This window comes from Tursiops truncatus, chromosome 16 (genome assembly GCF_011762595.2).
Source record: "Tursiops truncatus isolate mTurTru1 chromosome 16, mTurTru1.mat.Y, whole genome shotgun sequence".
NCBI lineage: Eukaryota > Metazoa > Chordata > Mammalia > Artiodactyla > Delphinidae > Tursiops > Tursiops truncatus.
Window position 1 is genome coordinate 13,517,385 of NC_047049.1, and position 23,085 is coordinate 13,540,469.

Here is a 23,085-nt window from a genome sequence, read left to right on the forward strand (position 1 = left end):
TCAAGATAACACCATACTGTATTTCAGGAGGCTATTTTAATTTCAAGGAAGGGAAACAGGATTAATTTCAAGGGGCTGCAGATTCCGTGTGGGACCAAAGTACTCAATTTGATTATAGATTTGATAATTGATTAACTCATTCTTAAACTCCAAAAGTGATATCTAAATTACTGTATAATGGGAGTAGACAATTAAATCGACCATTTAAAAAGTGGAACCTTGTGAACTAACCCAAATATTTAACAGGCACTCTGCTGGTATTTGGTTTCATAGGAGAAATTATTTGATTATTTAGGTTTGGAGGAGGACTCTGGCATTATCCAGCAGTCAGAGTGACTGATCAGGTATAACAGGTTTCCTGGCTGCAGTATGAAAGCTAGATGACCATGATTTGTTACTCAAATCTCTTGATTTTTTTTTTCTGGAAATGATTTCTCTTTATACAAAATACCTGGTGGCAGCACATATCATTCATATTTTCATGTAGTTGAGTCTGAATTTCTCATGTTTCCTGGGCCTTCTTTAAACTCTGAGGATTAAGATACCATCTCAGGTAATCTTAAGGCAAAGGCCATTTGATTATTTTTCTTGGCAGCTGGATCTGCAACTGTCTTAAACTATCTTAAGAAAAACTAGGGAAAGGACTGAATAATAAGACCCCAGGGCTTCCCTGGTGGTGCAGTGGTTAAGAATCCTCCTGCCAGTGCAGGGGACACTGGTTCAATCCCTGGTCCGGGAAGATCCCACATGCCGTGGAGCAACTAAGCCCGTGTGCCACAACTACTGACCCTGTGCTCTAGAGCCTGCGAGCCACAACTACTGAGCCTGCATGCCACAACTAATGAAGCCCATGCACCTAGAGCCCCTGCTCTGCAACAAGAGAGGCCATGGCAAGAGAAGCCCATGCACCTCAATGAAGAGTAGCCCCTGCTCGCCGCAACTAGAGAAAGCCTGTGCGCAGCAATGAAGACCCAACATGGCCAAATATAAATAAATAAAATAAATTTATAAAGAAAAAAAAAAAGACCCCATACCAAAATTATTTTTAAAGTTTCAAAATTTTAGTTCACTCTATTTAAAAACTGCCTATTTAAATGCTGCCTTTTTAGATCACTCTACCACTAAATCACTCATGCTAAAATATTATATTGCCTTTTTAGAAGATGAGAAAGCAGTGCTACCATTTTTTTTCAGTTCGTTTTGAATTAGAATTTAGTAGGAATATCAGACAGATACTAGTTGGAGCACTTACCTATATTCTAGCTCCTCTTCCCCATTCCTTATGGAGACCTACTCAGTAAATGGAGTTGGGCATTTACATAAAATAGCAAGTGAGGAATGAGCAGAAGCACTGTGCTCGTGTAGTACCCACACTAAGACCTTTGAGGCAGTGAGAAAAAACAAGATGTGCAGTAAGCCTAATTCAGTTTGGATTTATTTTGTATGCTTAATGATTAGTGTAAAAGAACTCTGCCCATTTTAGCTTATAATTAGCATCCACAACTCCTTTTTCACAGAGCTGTAACCTTAATTTTTTTTTAAAAAAGAACATCTATTATATGTCAGATTCTGGATATGGTGTTTTGTGTATCTTTCTCTCCTTGTTCAGCACTTAACAGCCTTTCCGGGAGAGTAGGTATTAGTATTATTCCCATTTTTTAGATGAAGTTCAAAGAGGTCAGGAGACTTGACCAAAGACTGACTGGCAACTGGGGGTTGGGGAGAACCATTTTGAAATCTGGAAGGTCTGCCGCCCCTTTTCTGGTCAGGCTCTAACCCAGACCTGGGTTTAAATAGCCTAGAAGGCAGTGAAGCGGGACAAATGCTGGGCTTCACTTCACCAGGCTCTGCTGCCAGGCAGATGTGTGACCTTAGGTATTTGGACTGCAGTGGCCTCTACCCTGAAGAGAAGATATTTCCACCGCAAACCAGATGATCCGCGAGGCCTGGCGATCCACGTGCTGCAGGGCCCAGTTTTGACCATTTCTCAAACCGGTGTTGCTGGAGGAAGCCAGCTGACTACCACGCCCTCCTTGGAACTTACCAGACTGGCCTGTTTCAGTATCTGTATGCTTATCAAGGTGCAAAGCATATTAACACAGAGCCCGGCCCTGAGGGCACCTAGGTTTTCCCACACCGCCCCCAGAGTCCACTGTACGAGAATTGGGGAAGAATCCTGGGTGTTTATTGCTAATTACATCTCGCTCGTGGGGAGAGGCTCTTGACAGCGTTCCAAGTGGGGTTCTCGTTGACGCTGCAGACCCAGGGCAGGTTTTCTCCGGAACGCGCGTCTGGGTGTCCGCGGCGGGGTGGAGGCGGAGAAGAGGGTGCAGGAGATAGCCACAGCGAACTCACGCAGCCCCGCACGCCTTCCCCCTGCGCATCCTGCGGCGCCGGCCTCCGCGGAGGAAGGCGAGGGACAGCGGCGGCCGCAGGCTAGGCACGGGTTGCGGGCCCAGGTGCCACCGTGGGTGCCTCCTACGTCCCCACCTCCTGCCCCCGGGCTACCGGCCTGTCCCCGCCCCTCCGCCTGACTGCAGGTGAAGCAGCCAAGGCCGCTGAGTAGGTGCGTGGGGATGATCTCACCCGCGCGCTCCGCGCCAGGAGGAGGAGGAGCGGGAGCAAATCCAACTTCCGGGTAGTGAAGCCGCAAGCCACCGGCATCTTGCTTTTTCTTTCCCCTCCCCCCACTGTACCCCTCGCCTCTCCCTCCTTTCCTTTTATTCCCGGCCCCACCTGCCAAAATGAACAGCTCGGACGAGGAGAAGCAGCTGCAGCTCATCTCCAGTCTGAAGGAGCAAGGTAGGCGGGCGTGTGGCCGCCAGGTGCGGGCAGCCGCGGCCCATGGGCGGGGACGGCTCCAGGGCGCTGGCTTTGCGGTGGTGGAAGCTGGGCGGGAGGTATTGCGGCCGTCGTAGTCACCCCCAGTAGCTCCGTCACCCGTGGAAAAGCATTCTCCGCGCCCCGCGCGCTTTGGCGAGCTCGGGGCAGAGGGTAACGTGCTTTGCTTGTGCCTGGGAGTGTCGTGCCCGGCAGGGCGGGGAGCGCTACCCGTTGGTCGCTTTAGCCGGCCATGGGGGTTGAGGAGAAGGGCCAAGGATTTGGCGGGGACGAGGTCCCACGGTACCACCGTACACGCGGGGGAAGCGAGTGGGGCTGGTTATTTTGGAGAGGCGGCGGTTTAGCAGCTCTGCTGGCCTCGCTCCCTGGCCTCGGCCCCCCCTTGCACGTTGGCGCCTGCGGCGCTGCTTGACAGCCTTTCCGAGCTTTTCATTCTGGTTTGGCCTAGTTCCTCTTTCCTTAGCAGCGAGGATTTGCAGGCCGTGGTGTGTTTTATCGCTTCCCATTTTTAGCAATTTATTTGTCAGTGAGGCAACACCCTGCCTGTGCGGGGCTTCTTGAATTAGGACTTGTCTCTGGTTCGCAGGAAAGCCATGTACATGCATTTCTGCATTGCCTGATAACTAGATAAAGAACTGTTTTAATCTCTTAATAAAGAACTGTTGTAGTCAGTGATTTTCATCACTTAACCACACTTCTGAACAAAGCCAAATTAAGATCATATGTGAACCTAACACTTTTTAAATTTAAAATTATTATTACCCTGACCAAAGGTGGCCTGAGAATATGGGTCAAGAAAGAGGAACCATGCAGATTTAGGAAGTAAAAATGTGTAGGAACATATGTTTTCCTGAATAACTTGCTTACATGGCCGTATAGTGGAAGGGGCCCCGCTCTGTGGCTAATCCTGGTGTTTAATCCCAGCTCTTTCACTTCTCTTGACTTAACTCACCAACTCTGTGAACTTGGAAGAGTCTCTTCCCTTCCGTGGGTCTTATGGTTAATCAAGCCTGACCTGACTAGGCGCGAGAGCTAAACCAGATGATTTTATGAGGTCTGTCCAGTACTGTGACCTGTTGCTCCTCGAGACCACAGACATACCATTCATAAGGGTATTTTGATCCCTCTGCAGTCCACACTCCTGGAAACAAATCTCAACATGACTGTTTAGTAACTGTGTGACCTTGGGGAAATTATCAATATTTAACCTCTCGAAAATGGACAGAACACATTCCTCTCTGGTATCTAGCATCTAGAAAGTGCTGGATAAATATTAATGGCTTTTGCCTTCCCACGTACTGTCAACTCCCATCCTAGATTAGTCTAAGGTCATGAAGTCACAAGAATCAGTGAATCTAGTGGGTGGGCAACATGCCTTTATCTGGAATTTCTCAAGTGTTTTAGTGAAGGGCTGGATTTTATTAGTATTTTATTCCTGATAACACTGCCCCCGTCACCCAACATAAAGACTCTTAACTCATATTCTAGACTGTTGGAGCTTTCATTATTGGTAGTATCTGTCAGTGGATGCCAGGTCTTTTGATGGATGGTCAGTTTTCAAATAATGTTAAAATTTCAAATTTCACTTCTTTTCATTATGTATATAATTTCAAGGATAATTTAACAGTGCAGATAATCCACAAGTTATTTATATTTGATTTTGGAACACATCTCTATCTCTGTGTTGGATTTGAGACTTGAGAAAAACGGACGATTCTTAAGTTTCTGGTTCTCCAGTTATGTTGGAAAACAAACAAATCCATGCATTAGTATTTTTAGAGGATATATTTCCTCAATTTTGAGCATATCAAAGGCAATAGAACAGTTAGACTTTGAAATTTGTGTTTCTTAAAGCGTATACTTTTTTTTTGGGATATTGAGTCTGGTTACACAGGTGTTGGGGTTTTTATCAGCCCATGGTGTAATTTTTATACATTTCAAACTTGGAGCATTTGTCAGTGGATCATAGACTGTGATAGCAAGTGACTTATTTCAAGAGTATTTAATTGCTGTTTAACCTGCGGAACTAACTGGGAGGCTAGGGATTTGAGGAGGAAAACCTGGCAACTAGGTGTTTGGGCTCTTACCAATATTATGATCAATTTTGTAAGCCGGTATGTGTGATTTATTTTTAAAAGTAGACAGTACTTTTTACAGCCTGTTAACATTGTGAATAATTCCACTACTATTTAATGTGAACAAGAAGAGCCATTATCGATTAAATACTCTGCTTTTCTTTTTTTAGGCTGAGTAAACCTATTCATTTACTCCTTTGACAAATACTAGGTACCTGTCATATGTGATGCCCATGTGCTGGGCACTGGGGGAAGAGATGGTGAACCAGACAGACAAGTTTATTGTCTAGTAGACAGTCATTAATCAAATAATCATACAAATCAGTTTGTACAATTAAAATTTTTTTTTCTAGGATAGATTCTTAGGAATGGAATTGTTGGCTTAGAGGGCATATATGTATAAAGTTTTGCTAGGCATTGCAAAAGTGCCCCCCTCCCCAGATGGCTGTACCAGTTCACATTCCCCCCAGAAGTGTCCATTTTCCCATGCTTTGGTCAACAGTGACCAACAGCAGTCTTTACTAATTTGACAGCCTGACAGGTTGCTTAATTTTTGCCAATCTGATGAACAAAAATGGTACCTTTAAAAAATTTGTTTGACCTGGTAATTAGTGAGGTTTGAAATCTTTTTACATGTTTGTTGGCCATTTAGGTTTCATCATATCGTTTCTTCCCTGGTGTATTTTAAGTCTAAAATTTGAACCCATTCCCCAGGAGGGTGTTCAGAAAGAAGGTTGCCATCAACTCTAAATGGCAAAGCTGACAGCAGCCTTCCCTAATGTGAAGTCTTTAGTGGTGTGGTGAATAAGGTTGCTTTTGACAAAAGTTGTGAAATGTAATGACGGAGTCTGTCATAATATGAACAATCTCTAATTTATACTTAACATTCCCTAAGCTCTATGTCTTATAAATCACACCCACTTCTGAATTACTTCAAAACATTGTATGTTCCCTTCTAGTGAATGGTATAATTAGCTATATTATGTCTTTCTAGAAAGTTATATTATGTCCCTTTAAAAAAAATTAGCCAGTGTGCGATTGCTTATGTTCAAGCAGATGTTGAGGTAATGAGGTAATTCTCCTTTTGTCTTTTTTGCGGCTTTATTTTATTGGACTGATTGACATCTTTAATGCACTGAGAAATGGCAACTTGCGATACTATTTCCAATGCATATGTCCTAGCTTACTAAAGTGGACATTTTCCTTACAAAACATAATACAGTGTTCAGAATTCTGTTGGGAAATGATAGACTTAGCTCCGCATTTGTTTAAGGTACATGATTTTCTTTGTATTTCATTCAGCCCACATGCATTGAATATTCATAGCCAGGCACTGTGCTAGGCCTCAGAGATATAGAGATGGAAAAAACCTTGTCCCTGCTGGTGAGGAGTTCCTAGTTTAGAGATGGTGGTAGAGTGTCTAACTAGCCTCATTTGGGTCATGTGTTTAAAGTCCTTTGGCCAGGGAAGGGCAGGGCACCTTGATTGGCAGCCTCCACAAAGACCAATGGATTGGAGTAGTCCAAAAAAGACTGGTGTGCCACTACCAGAAGGGGGGATGCGGGCTAGAAAGACACAAACAGCAGATGTCCACTAAACTGTCATCATAATGCCATGGCATTTGGATCTTGTTGAGGAAGTTTTGAAGAGAATGATTGCCACTTAGCAAAAAGGATGTTCTAATGTAAGACCAAAACAACAACAACAAACAAATAAAAGTTATGGGCTATTCTTGGACTGACACTATTTAAAATGGTAAGATAATTGGTTTTAAAGCAAGGTAACCTTCTTTCATCTTGAGAGTTGGTATCATTTTCTCCAAGATTATTGAGCTAGTGCTTAAGGTTCACATGGAAATTTAGTCAAGTTTATTCTTAGAACAGAGTTAGTAATTAAAAGAGGCTTCCAGTGTTCCCTTGGCTTCCAGGCTAGGAAGTAGCTAGAGCATTATTTTGACAAAAGGGTCTGAAACTGCTGTCTACCAAAATGACCCTATTTATCTGGAAAAGCTGAAGCATTGTCAATCTTGGGTCCATACAAAGTCAGTCAGTAGAAAGCCGTTTGGGACTAAATGGTTGCCTTGGTGTCAGGTGCAAACCTGGCTTTACACCACTATTTTCCAAGTGTGGTCCAGGGACTAACTGTATCTGAACAACCAGGGTACATATGTACTTACTTAGTTGCCTCTGAAAAGGCTGGTAAATTTATATTTCTTCATCTGGTTACATTTTTGTAAGATTTGCATTTAAAATTTTTTGCTTTTAGAACAAAGTATTACATGGATTGAGAAAACTGCACAGAATAGAAATGAACATCTCAGTGAATTATTTTTAAAAAGCAAGTATGTTTCTAACAACGCTTAAATCAGAACATTTCCAGAAGCCCCTTCATAACCCCTCCAATCACTATCACCTTGCTCTTCCCAAAGATATCCAATGCCACCAAAGATAAGTTTTGCAAGTTTCTGAAATGTACATAAACGGAATCATACAGTGTGTGTTATTTGCTTCTGTCCTCTTTCACTCATTATGTATGTGAGATTTATCAGTATTGTCCCATGTAGTTATAGTTCGTTAGTTTGCATTGCTGAGTAGTATTCCACTGTATGAACATAACCAAAAAAAATGTAAGCTAATATAGTGGAGATCAGGGGTCAGCAGACTTTTTCTGTAAATGGCAGAGATAAGTATTTTAGGCATTGTGGGCCATATGATTTTTGTAAACCAGAGTATTAAAAATGCATTTTCCTAAAGTTGGTGAGCCACTGCCAAAGAGGACCCAGTTGGGGTGACCCTCTGTGAGATGGACATTCAGCATGGCCTGAGGAACTACAACTTCTAGTCAGAATTTCACTATTCACCTAACACTGCTGTTAGGTAGATCAGTCTTACTTTTGTTTTTTTAAAAAATTAAATTAAAAAATAAACATATACTCACAGAAGAAAAAAGCATATGGAGTAAAAAGTACAATTACCTGTTCCTTCTGACTCATTATTTCTCAATCTTTATTTCATTATACTCTCCAAAGGAGTCTTTTTAGACATTTTTTCCCCTAATCACTTCCCCTCCCCATGACATTTTAATACCACTGATACTCTGCATCTTTTTGTGTACTGTGATCCTTTGGAGAGCTACAGGCCATTGTCATATCTAATATTTTTTTCCTCTTTGAGGGTGACCCGTTGATAATGCATGTTCTAACCCCATTTCCATTTCTCAAAGTTATCTACTGTTAACCTTTTGTTGTATTTCCTTCTGGAAATTGTGTTTGTATGTACATATATATTTGTCAGTTAATATATATTATAGAATTCATACCAGTACATATAGAGTTAAACCTTTAAAAATTGATTGCATAATGTTCCCTGTATGGATCTCCCGCAGGGTAGTTAATGTCCTCTGGAAAACAAACTTCTGTATTTCTATTTTTTTTTTTATTAAAAATAATGCTTCTGGCAATAGAGAAGAGTTGGAGACATCAGTATGAACTCATGTTTAGCTTAATATAGATACCGATGGTTACATATAGAAATATTTACAGATGTGTATATACGTATTGGGTTAGTATACAGACATTTATTTCCTTGCTCTTTCAGCTGAGAGCCTAGGTGTACCAGTAACAATGAGCACATCTAGCTCCAGAACATGGCTTGTAATACCATTTTCCAGTAAAAGGAACAGGGCTCCTGGGAGAAATGGCTGATTCTAGGGCTGGAGTGACTGGGGCAGGATATATACAAGATGAGCCTGGAGTATCTTGTGGTTACTAGAAAGTAAGGAAGTGCTCAAAAAAATGAGCCCACAATGATGGGGATATGTCAAAGAGATATAAGAACCAACTGAAAGAACTTCCAATGGCCAAAGATGGAACAATTTGAACAACAAAATACTGGATTATAACCCAAAGTATAAAATAAATATTCATGAGTCCATAGTGATATAAATTAATGAGAAGAGACACATCTTCCATGTAGAACAGTTCCAAATAATTTATGTATCCTTCCGCTCAAAGGGCCGTGGAGCATAATGCCCTGCTCTGTAAGTGTGGGGTGTGCGTAGTGACTTCCTTCCAAAGAGAGGACAGTATGCAAAGGGGGGTAAATAGTAACTTTAAAGTGGAGAAACCTGACAGACATTACCTCAGTTAGGTGATCTAGGTCAACTTCAATAGTGATTTAAGTCATGTTGATAGTATGTACCTTTGATGTGAGATGATGAAAATGGCACTTCACCTCTGTGGTCCTCCCCTAAAAACCTATAGCCCCAGTCTCATCATGAGGAAAACATCCCAGGTTGGGGAACATTTTACAAAATATCTGATCAGTTCTCCTCAAAGTTATCAAGTTAAGGACTTTTTTTTTTTTTTTGCGGTACGCGGGCCTCTCACTGTTGTGGCCTCTCCCGTTGGCGGAGCACAGGCTCCGGACGCACAGGTTCAGCGGCCATGGCTCACGGGCCCAGCCGTGAATCTAAAGTTTATAAAACCAAAATTTATTCAAAACAGTAATGCTGCTTACATCCTTTGTACACATATATCTCTGTAAGTGCAACTGTAGGAAAAATTCTGAGAAGTGGAATCGTTAGATCCAAAAAGTATGTATATTTTAAACTTTGTTGTGCTGTAGATTTTATTCTGTAGAGCTGTTAACACAGCCAAGCTTTGCTTTAAAATGTAGAAGGAACACTGCTTTTTTCTCTGCTTCCCATGTTAGCTAAGCATTTTATTTCATTTATTTTTTATTGATGTATCTAAGCATTGTAAACATTAAAACACGAGTTCTGAATTTTTTGTTTGGTGCAGTGAACAGTAATATATTAGGATCCTTTTAGTTACTTGATTCTATCTCAAATCCTCTATGGCACAAATCAGGGTATGATTCTGAGATTGAGATTATATATATATATGTGTATCTCAACATATATGTATGTACATATACATACACACATATTTATATATATATATTTGTTTTAAATACGGCTTCGAGGAGCAGTTTTAGATTACAGAAAAATTGAGCAGAAGGTACAGAGAGTTCCCTCATCTTCCCCCTCCCTGTCCCCGTTTTCCCTTATTATTATCATCTTGCATTAGTGTGGTACAGGTCTTAGAACTGATGAGCCAATATTGATACATTATTATTAACTAAAGTCCGTAGTTTGCATTAGGGTTTATTCTTTTTTTTTTTTTTTTTTTTTTTTTTTTTTTTTGCTGTACACGGGCCTCTCACTGCTGTGGCCTCTCCCGTTGCGGAGCGCAGGCTCAGCGGCCATGGCTCACGGGCCAGCCGCTCCGCGGCATGTGGGATCTTCCTGGACCGGGGCACGAACCCGTGTCCCCTGCATCGGTAGGCGGATTCTCAACCACTGAGCCACCAGGGAAGCCCCAGAGTTTATTCTTTATGTTGTACATTCCATGGGTTTTGACAGATGTATGACATGTACCCATCATTACATTATCAAACAGAATAATTTCACTGCTCCAAAAATTTCCTCTGTTCTACCTGTTCATCCCTCTCACCTTACCCTGGAACTCCTGGCAACTAGTGATCTTTTTACTGGCTCCGTAGTTTTGCTTTTTCCATAATGTTATATAGTTATAATTGTACAGAGTATAGCATTTTTAGATTGGCTTCTTGCATGTAGCAATATGCATTTGGGCTTCCTGCATGTCTTTTGTGCTTGACAGCTCATTTGTTTCTCTTTCTCTGAATAATACTCCATTGTATAGATGTACCGTTGTTAGTTTATCCATTCACTTGTTGGTGAACATCACAGTTGCTTCCAAGTTTTGGCAGTTAGGAATAAAACTGCTATAAACATTCATGTAGTGGTAGGGTATGGGGGAAGGGAATAGTCCTGTGATAGGGTCTCTGTTTTTAAGTGAGCCTGTGCCCCAGAGCTGTGACTTTCACAAGTGCGTCTCAGTTCCAGTTTTCCCTGTCCGTGAGACAAGAAGGCTACAGGTGCTGGAGTTGGTTTTTACCTTCCCTTTAATCTGTTAGGCTCTAATAAAATAATTTCTCTTGAGGGAAGGTTTTGTTATAAAGAACAGAATGCTCTGGGCACATTTCGTGATGGCTACTTTTCCCCTCCCCTGCCAGAAACAGTAGGGAAATTTTCTCAGTAGTCACTGTGAGGACCTGGTAGTACTCCTGGAGTTGAAACTCAAAAAAGTGTTGGGGCTTCTTAAGATCCGCCCACGCCTAGAGTTTTTAACTCTCAAACTTGTTGGAACTGAGCCTCTAGCAATTTGTTAGTTACAGTTTAGATTTTTTTCCCTATCTTGGCACATGAGGGTGTTTCTGCACCTTGGCTTCTGCTCCAGTAAGTTGTGATCCTCTGTATCTGTCTGAGTGTATCTCTAATTTTTGGAGTAGTGATTTGCCCTGTGACTTCAGTTCTCTCATGGATCCAAGAAGAGTTGTTGATTTTCAGTGTGTTCAGCTTTTTTTGTTGTTGTGAGGACCAGAGTGTCAGCTTACAAGCTCCTTACATGCCAGACCAGAAACCAGACTTATATACGTATTTTAAAGTTCTCAGTTTCCTTCCTTTCTGGTGGTTAACTTGAAGTCATTAATATAGTTTGTTGAGATTACTTCTTAAGCATCATTAAATCATTAACACTGTACTGTGTGTTCTATCAGGTGAAGAGTGAATTTCAGGTTTGCTATAATTTCTTTTAGATGAAATCTCTCACCTTTGTTTTTTGATCAGGTTTTCCAGCAGTGTTTCCCTGGCTTTTCTAATGCTTTAATTAACAACTGAGGTATAAACAACTTCTCTTTCTATCCTGGCTTTAAGAGCAGAACCTACTGGGATGTGTGCAGAAGTGAATAATGTCCTAATTGAACATTATCTGTTATGACTTATGTCCTCATACCCCATTAGTAAGAGATGTTTCAAGGCTCCATGAGCCTCAAAGATGTAAACTCAGTGGATGAGAATATACATTAGAAGATCTCATGAGGCAGTGTTTTTCTGGTTACATTTGATGGCTATTTAAAGCTTCATTTTTATTAAGTATCTTGTTGTAACCTATGATTTAAGAGGCCCTTTTAATATGGGGAGGAAAGTATGTGCTCTTTCATGATTTGTTCATGTGAAGACCTAGATCCATTCTTCCTCCTTCCTGAATTTAACACACATTTATTAAGTGCCTACAATATGTCAGGCATTGTGATAGAAGAGGGCATCTGGATGCATAAAGACATAGTCTTCAACCTAGAGGGTTATTTCTGGTCTAGTGCTTTAGCACACTGCACAGAGTAGTGCTCATAAATGTTTTTTACATGGATGACCTTTAGGATCAGTAGACTGGTTCTGCTTCCACCATTCCTTACTGTGGGATTTGACTTTTCTATGCATTTGTGTCTTCACTTTTAAAGGGGAGATGTTAATATTTGGCTTAATTGCTCTACATCACAGATTTATATGAACCACTCATTTCATTCAACATAGGCATAGACTCTGTGCTTTGTATTCTGCTGAGTGTAAGGTATATAGCAAGGAATTGAGTGGGAGAAAAGACAAGAAAACAGACCTGTGTTCAGACAACTTATAATGTTGCATGTAGATGCTCCAGTAGAGATCTATGAACAGTATACCTTGGTAGTATATTAGAAATATAAATGCTGATTTTTGCCCCCGTTATATGGGGAGAGTTTCTTAGAAGAAATGACAGTTGAACTGCATTGAAAAGGAGGAGGTAGGGAAGATGCGGAAGGGAAGACCTTGCAGGCAGAAGGGAAAATATTTGTAAAGACACTTGGGTATGAAAGGTCTTAGAGGGTTTAGGGAAGCATTGGGACTTTGGGTATGATGGAGTGAGTGTGGTCTCTGATTGGGGAGAGGAGAGGAGAGTGGGGTTCCCAGGTTGTGAAGCTAACATCTTTGGTGGTTTTTAAACAAGAGAATGAAATAAGCAGGTTTGTTACAGTGCTAACTAGTGTCTACCTTGTAAAGAATGAACTTGGCATAGAGGGCAGCTAGAGGCTAGATGAGAGGGTTTTGCTATTATTGAGGGTCAGAAATAGGGCAGAGATACTGGTGATAGAGGAAGGGCAGATTGGAGAGACATTTTGAGATCTGAGCAGTTGATGATCCTTTGGTGGTGGGGGAAAGTGGGGAATCAAGGGTGATCCTGAGGTACTAGCTTGAGAACTAGGTAGATGATGGTCCTGTATACAGGAAGTAAGAGGTTTGGGTGAAATGGAATTGATGAGTTCACTTTCTAACATGTTGAGTTTGAGGTACTTGTAAGGTATGTGGACAGAGATGTCCAGAACTGTACTGTTCAGTACAACTTTCAGCTGCGATGGAAGTGTTCTGTGGCCACTAGCCACATGTAGCTATTGAGCACTTGAAATGTGGTGAGAGCAGGTGAAGAGCTGAATTTTAAATTTTATTTAATTTTAATTAATGTAAATGTAAGTAGCCACATGTGGCTAGTGGCTACCATATTTGACAGTGCAGGTCTAGACAGTGTTGGTTGGAAATACTGATCTGGAGCTAATGCTAGGATAGGGTGGTTAAGCTTCCTGGGTCTGAGAGGTTTTCAGGGGCACTGGACTCTAAAATGCTGAAACTGCAGAAGGCCCAGGCAAGTTGATTGTTGCTCACCCTAGCCAGAGGTGTTATTGGCCTGTAATTCTGAACTTTAGTTGTCATGTTTCTCAAACAACTAAGTCTACTCAGCTGCTTCCTGGGGTGGCTGTGTCATGGTTTGCAGCTTGTAAAGAAAATTCTCTTTCTTGGCATTAGTGGGTTAGAACATAGAACCAGCATGATTCTTGAAGCACATGCTTTGCCTGCTATTCTCCTTGTTTTCTCCACATTTTCCTTTTTCTTCCATTCTATACTCCTATGTAGTGAGTCCCCTCTTTGGTTGCACATTAAAATCACCTGGGGTGCTTACCTCTTAAAGAAATACGGATGTCCAAGGTCCACCTAGTTAAATGAGAATCTTGGGTTGGGGGTGAGTGGAGAGGAGGCTAGAGAGCTGTAGGATTTAAAAGCTCCCCTGGTGATTCTAATGTGCAGCCAGGATTGAAAAGTACAGCTTCAGACATGCTTCCACTTCTTTGCCACCTTCTTTTTTTACTACAACAAACTACAGTTGATCTTTAACCCCCTCTCTCCTCCTTTTCTTTGGTGGAAGGTAGTAGTACTTAGGATTTCAGAGATTTTCTGCTCTGCCATCTTTCAGGCCATGTATCACCGAAGTAAGCCTGAGACTGAAGGCATTAGGGAGCAGCCTGATCTCTTGCTGTATCAGTAATGATAACCTTTGTTTAACATGCATTCAGCATTTAATATGCCTAAGCACTCTTGTTGCATGTTAGCTCACCTACTCTTAATAAGAACACTATGAGAGATGTACAGTTATTATTCCTATTTTCCAGATGAGGAATCTGAGACGCAGAGAGTAACCAGTTTGCCCAAGGTACCTGACTAAGTTAAGTGCTTGGACTGCACTTTTAAATTGCTGTGCTGTGTGACTTTACAGTATAGTGAACTATGCTGTATCTGTAAATGCAAGGGATGAAGTCTTCCCAAGCTGCAGATGTCTTTCACATGACAGAGAATTGGTCAAAATCATTTCTTCTTTTTTTATTAATTCAAAATTTGGAGGATCTCTCTCATTAAATCACTTGAGTTTCACAGCTTATGTTAAAAAGTTTTGAAACTGTGAGCCAGCTGTAAAACGATAAGGCTTTCTCTGTGACCCTTTGGCATTGCCAAAAGAGAAGTAGCTGAATAACATAGGTCATTATAGTTTTTACCAGTTTTGCTAAAGATGCGGTTACACGTTTTCACTATGATGTATGTGAATGTTGTTTAGGGCAGTAATCTTGGTTTTTTTAAATTCAAAGAAATAAAAATATAAGTAAATATTTTTCGTTTATGCCCAATTCCCCAACTGCCCCTTCCCACTACCAAATGGTTGAATTCTTCCCATACTTTTCCTCTCCTTTCCCTGTACTTGGCTTCATTTTTTTTTTTTTTTTAAGTTGCTTACAGTCACGGAAAGCATATTTTCTGTGGTTTCCATTAAGATATGATAGGTAAAGATTCATGATTAATGCTTTTCATAAAGACCCAGTAATTGGGAGTCTATAGTGTTTCGCCTGGATTCTGTTGGCATTATAATGGAAGAACAGTGTCGGTATTTTTAAAAAGGCCTTCATAGCCGTTATCTGGTGCTTTAAATAGAAAACAAAAATTTCTTACTGTCTTTTTTTTTTCTGTATGTCTGTAAAGTAGGTCATCAGGAATAGAGTGGTAAATCAATTTTGATTTTTCAACTTTATCTAAAGATACTTTTAAATGTCAAGTAAACGAAAGCAAAGTCTCTCAATAAAGTATTTATTTTTTGAAACAATATTAGATGTAGTAATAAGATTTGGGACCATGACCATAGACTACCTAATGATGTAAGTGCGTATTTTTAGAATCTCTTAGTTCATGTTTCTTTTTGTTAGAAAAAGGAAGGGGAGGGACATTTTATTGAATTTTCAGAACCGAGGACAATTTATTTCATACTCATTGGTTGGGGTTTGTCTGATGGAGGCTGATAAGGAGCTGGTGTGCAGAGGGCTTCATTCTGTGATCAATCAAATCTTTTCTGTTGAAACTGTAATGATTTTTTAAAGGGCTGTATCTTTACATGTGTACATTTAGCTATCTTATGGGCTACCTAATTTTCAAAGATTAGAAAATTTTTTTCCAAAAAAAGATTCTTTTTTGAGTGTGGCTTCAATAAAATGTCCATTAATTCTTATTTAGATGGTTATGAAGTGCTGATAAAACTTCGGGCCGTTGATGGTATAGTCTCATAAATATTTGTTTATTTGAATTGGATTTTAAGATTTCGCTCCGGTCATCATAGTAACTATTCTAAACCCTTCAGATCCCTGTTGAAAGGAACAGCATATACTTTACCATCTGAATTGTTTTGGCGGTATTCTCTGCTCCAGTGGTTAGAATCATACACTTTGGAATTAATGACCAGATTATATGGAATGTTCTTGAAACCACTGGTTTCAGATTTTTAATTGATATCTTCAGGTTCTTCATAGAAATAGGAAGCTCTGTTTGTCTTTTTTTTTTTTAAAGAAAAACTTAGCTTTTTGTAGATAAATCCCAATGAAATTTTTTTAAAGTAAAAGTATAAAAATCCAAACTTGATTATTGTCTGGCTGTCTGGTGCCAGTCAAAATGCTGGTCTGGGAGTGGGCAGTGGTTCTGCTGGGTCCACCTTAGACATTCTGCTCCATCAATAGTCCTAAATCAGTCTCTTTCTTCCCACCATACGCTCTAAATGGCACATTCTCAACTGTGAGGCTATCTAAAAATGGTGCTTTGGCTAAGAGATGAATGTGGGAGTTCAGCTTGCTTTTCTGGCAGTGGAGGATTTTAAGTAGAAAACTGCTGCTTTTCCCACATAGCTGGAAATAGTTCCAGATAATTCACATATTTTTCTAATTTAGTGAAATGAATCTGGCTGGGATCTGGTCATGGCTTGGTGGTTGATGATCTTGCAGTGCCTGAAAATAGTTGTTCTTAGCTGAATGCTCATAGCAGAAACTTTCCCCTGCGGATAAAGAAGATATGTGACATTGAGTTTATTTTCTGGAGGCTAATCTTAAATAAACCTGTGATTATAGCACCACAGACTAATCTTGCTGGAAGGAACTTCAGGGACACCAACCTGTCACAAGTGCTGAACATCAAAGATGAGAAGTGACTTGTCATAGGCACTTATGGCTCATAGGTCTTCCTAATAACCCAGGAGAACTGAAATTCGGCTCCGTGGGCTCACATCTGCTCTGGTCTCTTCTTCTTCCTTATTCTTAAAAGCAGGAGCCCTTCTTCTGTGGCCTCTTCTCCACCCCACCCAGAACCTTGTAAATAGACAATAGGGGTTAGTTGGGTTCCCAGGTTTTCCCATAGTAAACTTTTGATAGCATTATAACATTGCTTTCCTTTTTTTCTTTTAGCAATAGGTGAATATGAAGACCTCAGAGCAGAGAACCAGAAGACAAAGGAGAAGGTTTGTACTTTACCCTTTCTTTCCTCTCTTACTTGTGTAAAAGCCTAGACAGCATGGTGCATTGTTCTGCCACCAGTTTCAGTTAAATGCGAATGAGAGTGTTTTTTTTAATTTCTTTTCTCCTGCATGTGTGGTTCAGGCTAATATCAACTCCAGGCTCCAGATGGTAAAGAATAGCAGGCATGCCACAGTGGGCGCTGCTCTGGGAGATTAACTACACGGCTAAATGTGCAGCAAGGCACCAAGCCAAGCAACTCAAGCCCCCAAGAATTGTACTTTTTCCAGCAGTCAGATTTGGGATTCTAGTGATGGAATTGAAGGCCTGAGACATTTACCTTTTGGGTTGAGACATATTAGATCTGGAGAGAACTCTTTGGAATTAGTCATTGGTGTTTAGCTCAGATGCTTCCCTAAACCCTTTGTATGTTTGCTTCCTCTAAGTATATGAATAATCTGTTGGAAGTTGAAAAACACCCAATGTGAAGATGGTGAAGCGTGGTGAATATTTTCCTGGGCTCTGGCAGTTTTATTTTTTAACGGTTAAATAATTAAATTCTACTTACCTTTATGTCTCTGGACATATCCATTTAAGATTCATGAGTGTTTTGTTTTGTTTTGTTTTGTTTTGCTGTACGCGGGCCTCTCACTGCTGTGGCCTCTCCTGTTGTGGAGCACAGGCTCCGGACGGACACGCAGGCTCAGCGGCCATGGCTCACGGGCCCAGCCGCTCCGCGGCATGTGGGATCCTCCCAGACTGGGGCACGAACCCGTGTCACCTAGCATCAGCAGGCGGACTCTCAACCACTGCGCCACCAGGGAGAAGCCCCATGAGTGTTTTTTTAACATATATCTTTTTTTCCCTATAAGTTTAGGGAAGGGACATACAGAAGGGAAGGCTAAAGAAAGTAGAGGGACTGAGTAGAAAATGAAAAGGAGAGAGAGGGGGAACTGTCCATTATTGTTATTTAGATATAAATGAAACTTATTTTAAAAATTTTAAATTTCTATTTTTAGAAATTTGTTTGATAGACCAGATATTTCAAAGCATAACATCCATGGTGGAAAATTAATAAGACAGGTCCTTCGTGGTTATGAAAGAAGGTACACATTATGCAACCTTGTCTTTAAAATTTCAGAGTAAGAGCTGTAATGAAAATTGGCAGTGAGCTAAATATTTGTAAAACTTGTGGCACGTTTGTGGGTATTTATTGAACTCTTAAAAATCATATTTAACTTTTTTACTTGTATTAATTTGCCACCTATATAGATGTTGGTGTGGTGGTATTAATGGTAAGTCCTCTAGTTCAAAGCACATTATAATAGATTTTTAGATCGTTATTTTTCACCCACATTTCATGCTCCTTTGCTCATTTGTAAATATTATTTGTAAATATTATTTTTGAAATAAAATTTTTATTTAAAAATTTATTTATATTTGAAATTTTAAGTATCTTCCCTTCCTTTCACTAGGCAATTCAGGGAATGGTGGGTGGGGTGATGAGAATACCTGTGATAGAAGGTGGCTGGTACATGCGTCTCTAATATGGTAAGGAGGTCACATAATACAGTTTGACAAGATTTCTAATTCTAACATAACCACACAAAATCACAGATGTCCCGAGGATGCCAACAGGTGGGGAGTATATGCTTAGATCTTGGGTCCCTGTTGTCCCATAATTTTAAAGCAAAGCTAATGGGTGAAGCTTATGCCAGATAGCTTGAGTCTTTTTCCGTAAGATACCCAGCCATCTTCCAGCTCTAGGAGAAGGAGCCAAGACGTTATCAGTCAATTGAGTCTCTTCCATATATGTTCCTGGTCCAAGGGGGGAAGAGCAAAACAAGTTGGAACGGTTAATTCAGGAGAACTCCTTGGTTTAACCTGGAAGATAGGAGGAGGGAAAGCAAACAAGTGTCTTCATTTGATGAAGAAAGAAGGATATAGAAGAATGTGAATAACATAAGAGGAAAAAGTAAATTTTTTGTTTTATCCTTCTTTAATCCTTGCTTACTTGTAGACCTAGCATTGCCCTAAAGATAGTAGATGTTCTATAAACATCCATTATTAGTGATGATGATGGTTGTTTAACTGCGAGCCACTTTCTGCAGTGAGTTTTTATGTGAACCATCTGTTATACAAGTGAATTGTAGGTAAGATGCATTTGGCAAAACAAGGATTAAAAATTACCTTAGCCCATTACCTGTTTACATGTTTCTCTACACAGAGTATGTCCTGATACTTTTGTAACATCTGTATTGACGTGCTTCTGTACTTATTCTTTAAAAATAACTATTAACAGAAATGGGAAGAAAAGAAATGAAAGCAATATGGAATGCTGTGTGGTTGGGTAAAACAAAATAGGATGGTTTTAAGTTTACCGCACTCTGTTTATCTTGTGTTAAAAGACTAGTAGGCTTATTACTGCAGATTTTTCCCCGAATTGGGGGCTGTATTACAAAGGAGGGAAGCCTATAATAAAAGCCTTTTTAATACAGCACAGAATGAGTAAAAGCAGCTTTAGTTCTGGAGGTGGTAAATGGAGAACACCATTTTCTCTGGCAAAGCATTCTCTGTGCCTGGCTGTGTGAGCTTTGTCCAGTCCCCATCAGCAAATATTCATGGCCATTCTTACCTCGTGACCCCACACGAGTTCAGTTAAATCAGTCAAGGATAGGAATCTAAAGTAAGAGTCTTTTGCCATAGTTAATTTGATGGGGGGAAATTTTGCAGAAGTGTAAGCGACCAGAAAAATAAATGGCAAGTTTTTTCCTTCTGTGTGTCCACATTAAGTCTAAACATCTTTGTTGTCAGGTCATGAACCTTATCAATGGGAAGAGACAGTGGGTGTGATTCCTTTGGGTAGATCTTTTTATGCCCTGTTTAGAATCTCCTCTGTTGAGACAAGTGGTAGGACATGAATTTCCTCAGAACAGGCGGTTGCTTAAGAGACTGTTTTTTTAAGCAGCTACTGTGTCATGTACATTCCCTTATCTCCCTTATCTGATGCTCCAAACAATCCTGTGCCAGCTCTATTTCACAGAAAACAGGACCTCAGGGCTTAACAGAGTCTAGATTCAGACAGGGTATTCTAACCAAAAATACTCATTTTGAAGCAGGTAAACCTAGGGGATCTAATTGACTTTTTCCCCAAAGGTCTTGGTTTTATTCTTAATTTTTTATTGTTAGCCCATGAATTTTCCACAGCAAATTATCAGACTCAATACTTTTCTGGATCGTTTGTCTTCATCATCTATTGGTTTGTATTTAAAAACTGAAAGTTAAATATCAAATCAGTCTTACATCAGAAAAATTCTCGCGTGCGTGTGCCTCTGTGTGTGTGTTTGTGTGCGCGCGCGCACATGTGTATAGATTCTGACATAATGCATTCCAAGGGTAAGAGTAGGAGATTTGGGAGGGTGGGCCAGTGTTTTAATGATCTTTTCCTTTGCAGTTCTCCCTTTTTAAGAACAATATAACGCTGATCATTTTGTGGTTTTTATCAATGTCTTTGAGGATGGAATCAGGATCTGAGTTGATAAGGAAAACTTTTTGCTGAATGCCTTCTGAGTACTGGGATATAAAGAAAAATGTACGAAGGTCCCACTCTAGAATAAAACTACTCTAATGAGGGACGCAGGCAAGTTGACAAATAACTGTGATAAATTGTACATATAAGTGAATGCTTAGAGTTTAGGGGTGGGATGGGAAAAGAACAAAAAGACAAGGTTCCTACTCAATTCCATGTGACTAACTCTTATCTCTTAATGCTTGGATTAAATGTGGCTTACTTTTTTTCAAAGTCTTCTTTCTCTCACAAGCAGAATTGTCGCCTCTTTGTAATGAAACATCTGTATATTTCTTATGCACTTACCACATTTTATCAACCAAAATTCATTATCAAAATATTATATAGGGTACATGTAAGATATCTGGGTTGGATTAAAGTGTAAAAGCTTCAGTTTTGTTTTTTTTAGACATCAAGATAGGTGGAGATTATGGAAAGGGTGCTACTTATTTTTTGCCCAGTTTCTAAATAGCATTATCAACAATATGTTAAAAAGTGAGAAGGCCTATCACATTGAAGTCAACAACCCTTCCAAATTATTTTTGGGGTAAAAAAAAATAGAGGACTTGTATATTTTGAAGTCAACCAAATGAAGTTTTACTCTGCTTGTGAAGCAATCATCATATTTAAATGTGTTAGTCATGCTTCTACAATTGAAGGGCATTCTCTTATGACTCATTCAGGATCTTTGTCATAGCTGTTTGTGGTTTTTTTCCTATATGGGGGGGCAAAGCTTTTTTGAGCTTTTAATGGAATAGCTTTCACATTTCTCAGAGTGGTGGGGGCAATGTGGAGTGTGCATAAAAAGAAGGAAATCTGTAGAATAGAAGAATGTCTGCCTTTGAACAGTAAGTATTTATGTTTAATTCTATGTTCCGAGATCGAGTTTTGAAATGAATAAATGTTTAAGTGGCTGATTAGAAGTCGTTTGGGTGAGCTACTGTAACACTGCATCAGGCGGTTCTGTCAGCTTGCCAGGAACAATGAATGAAAAGGGAATGAGACAGACGCTTTCCAAGACTTAGGTTTCAAGAAGCAAGATAGATGATACTGTTTGCATCTTGGCTCAATTGTCTATTGTTAAAATTTCTTCATCTTTTGTAAATTTCAGAGGTGAAGGTCCCAAAGTATTTTATTTAAAAAAAATCAGTAAAGAAGCCACTTTAAAGAGCAAGATATGCATCCATTATGCTAACTGTTCATGCATAATACATTCACATACATGCAGTTTCTTTAGAGCAGAGTGGCAAGTGGTTGTGCCAGAGAAAAAGTAATTACTTAGCAGTTTGAAAGTGAAAATGAGTCTCTTATTAACAGCAATCTATCCAGAAACAAAGAGCAAGGATCTCTGTTCTGATGACATGTGTTTCCATCTAACACACAATACCTAGAATTTGGAGAATGCTGTAAGACAGCTTTAGGGGACAGCTACTACTTTATTGCCTGTGAAAATTGGAGGGAAAGAACTTTGAATTGGAAGAAAGAACACTACCGAAAGAGAGTGAAAAGAATTCCATCCTAGTGGGAATGATTTAATTTATTGTGTTCTTTAAGGATAAGCACAGCTGAGTTCTAGCCAAACTTACATAGGTGGAACAATAGAATTGTTGAGTTTTACTAAAAATGATTTGATGGTCCTCGAACTGCATCACCAAATATTCTAAAACAGGTAAATATGGACAATTCTGATGCTTTGCCTGTTTAAACTTTTAAATATTGTAACTGGACATAAAAGGAATGAAGTTCAAGACAAATAAGTAAAAAATGGTGTGGAGTTGAGACCTTTTCAGACTTAATGTTGTAGCCTCTGCTGTATGTTCCTGTAGTGCAGTACTTCTCTCATTATGGCAAGTGTTCTTATAAATTGCTTGTTTCACTGTTGATCTTTCTTGGTTGATCATAACTTTTGTGAGAGCACATTGCCTGTTATGTTCCCCACTGTATTTTCTCTGCTTAACATAGCACCTGTATGAATAATTTGTTCAATACTTGGAGGAAGGAAATAAAGGCATTCAGTGATTACAGTAGATGCCTGCTTAGAAGTCTAATTCAGTCAAGTGTACGGTAGTTGTCTTTGTGTAGATTGCCTACTCTGTTGCTGTCCTGTGTATGCAGTGCATGTGTGTACTTCTTGGGCCCCACACTGACCTTTCTGTAGGCTGGCAACTCTTTGTTGCATTTGTGTGTCATGGAGATAAAAATGAATGTTTATGTTAGTGGAAGTTAGACACAATTCAGAATATTGGGGGTTTTCTTGCATAAAATATACACACAGCAAAATATAAAGATATCTTAGTACCTACAGTTATCTGTACTTCTGCTGAGCCCCGTTAAGCAGACATTTTAGTACAAACAGCAGTTGGATGATATGTGAGGCAGAAAGAACAGAGCTGCCCATTTCGGTCGGGGAGAGGGGAATACCAATACACACTGGAAAGACTTTCCTTCACAAATCAGTCTGCCAGTGCTTTGAGATGCTGGTTTAGTTTCAGAAGCCAGGTATCTGCCTGGATGAGCCTCAAGGAAGAGTTCTGGAAAACAGCCAGGGCTTCTAATA

At 40.0% G+C, this 23,085-nt stretch overlaps 1 protein-coding gene across 7 annotated transcripts in view; it reads left to right on the top strand.

The window, feature by feature from the left end:
- Positions 1-2,624: 2,624 nt before the first annotated feature.
- The window catches only part of SHTN1 (shootin 1), a 103,223-nt gene continuing 82,762 nt past the window's right edge, over positions 2,625-23,085 (top strand). For 2 of the 7 annotated variants that reach the window (XR_012326885.1, XM_019940062.3), the window contains exons 1-2: positions 2,628-2,802; positions 16,913-16,965. Coding sequence is in view for 4 of the 7 variants with exons in the window: in XM_019940062.3 (XP_019795621.1) it covers positions 2,745-2,802; positions 16,913-16,965 (111 nt within the window). In the remaining 3 variants the exon portion in view is untranslated. Of the gene's footprint in view, positions 2,803-14,314; positions 14,356-16,912; positions 16,966-21,355; positions 21,377-23,085 lie in introns of those variants that run through there. The other 5 variants (XM_073793916.1, XM_019940063.3, XM_073793918.1 and 2 more) reach the window with 5 other exon arrangements.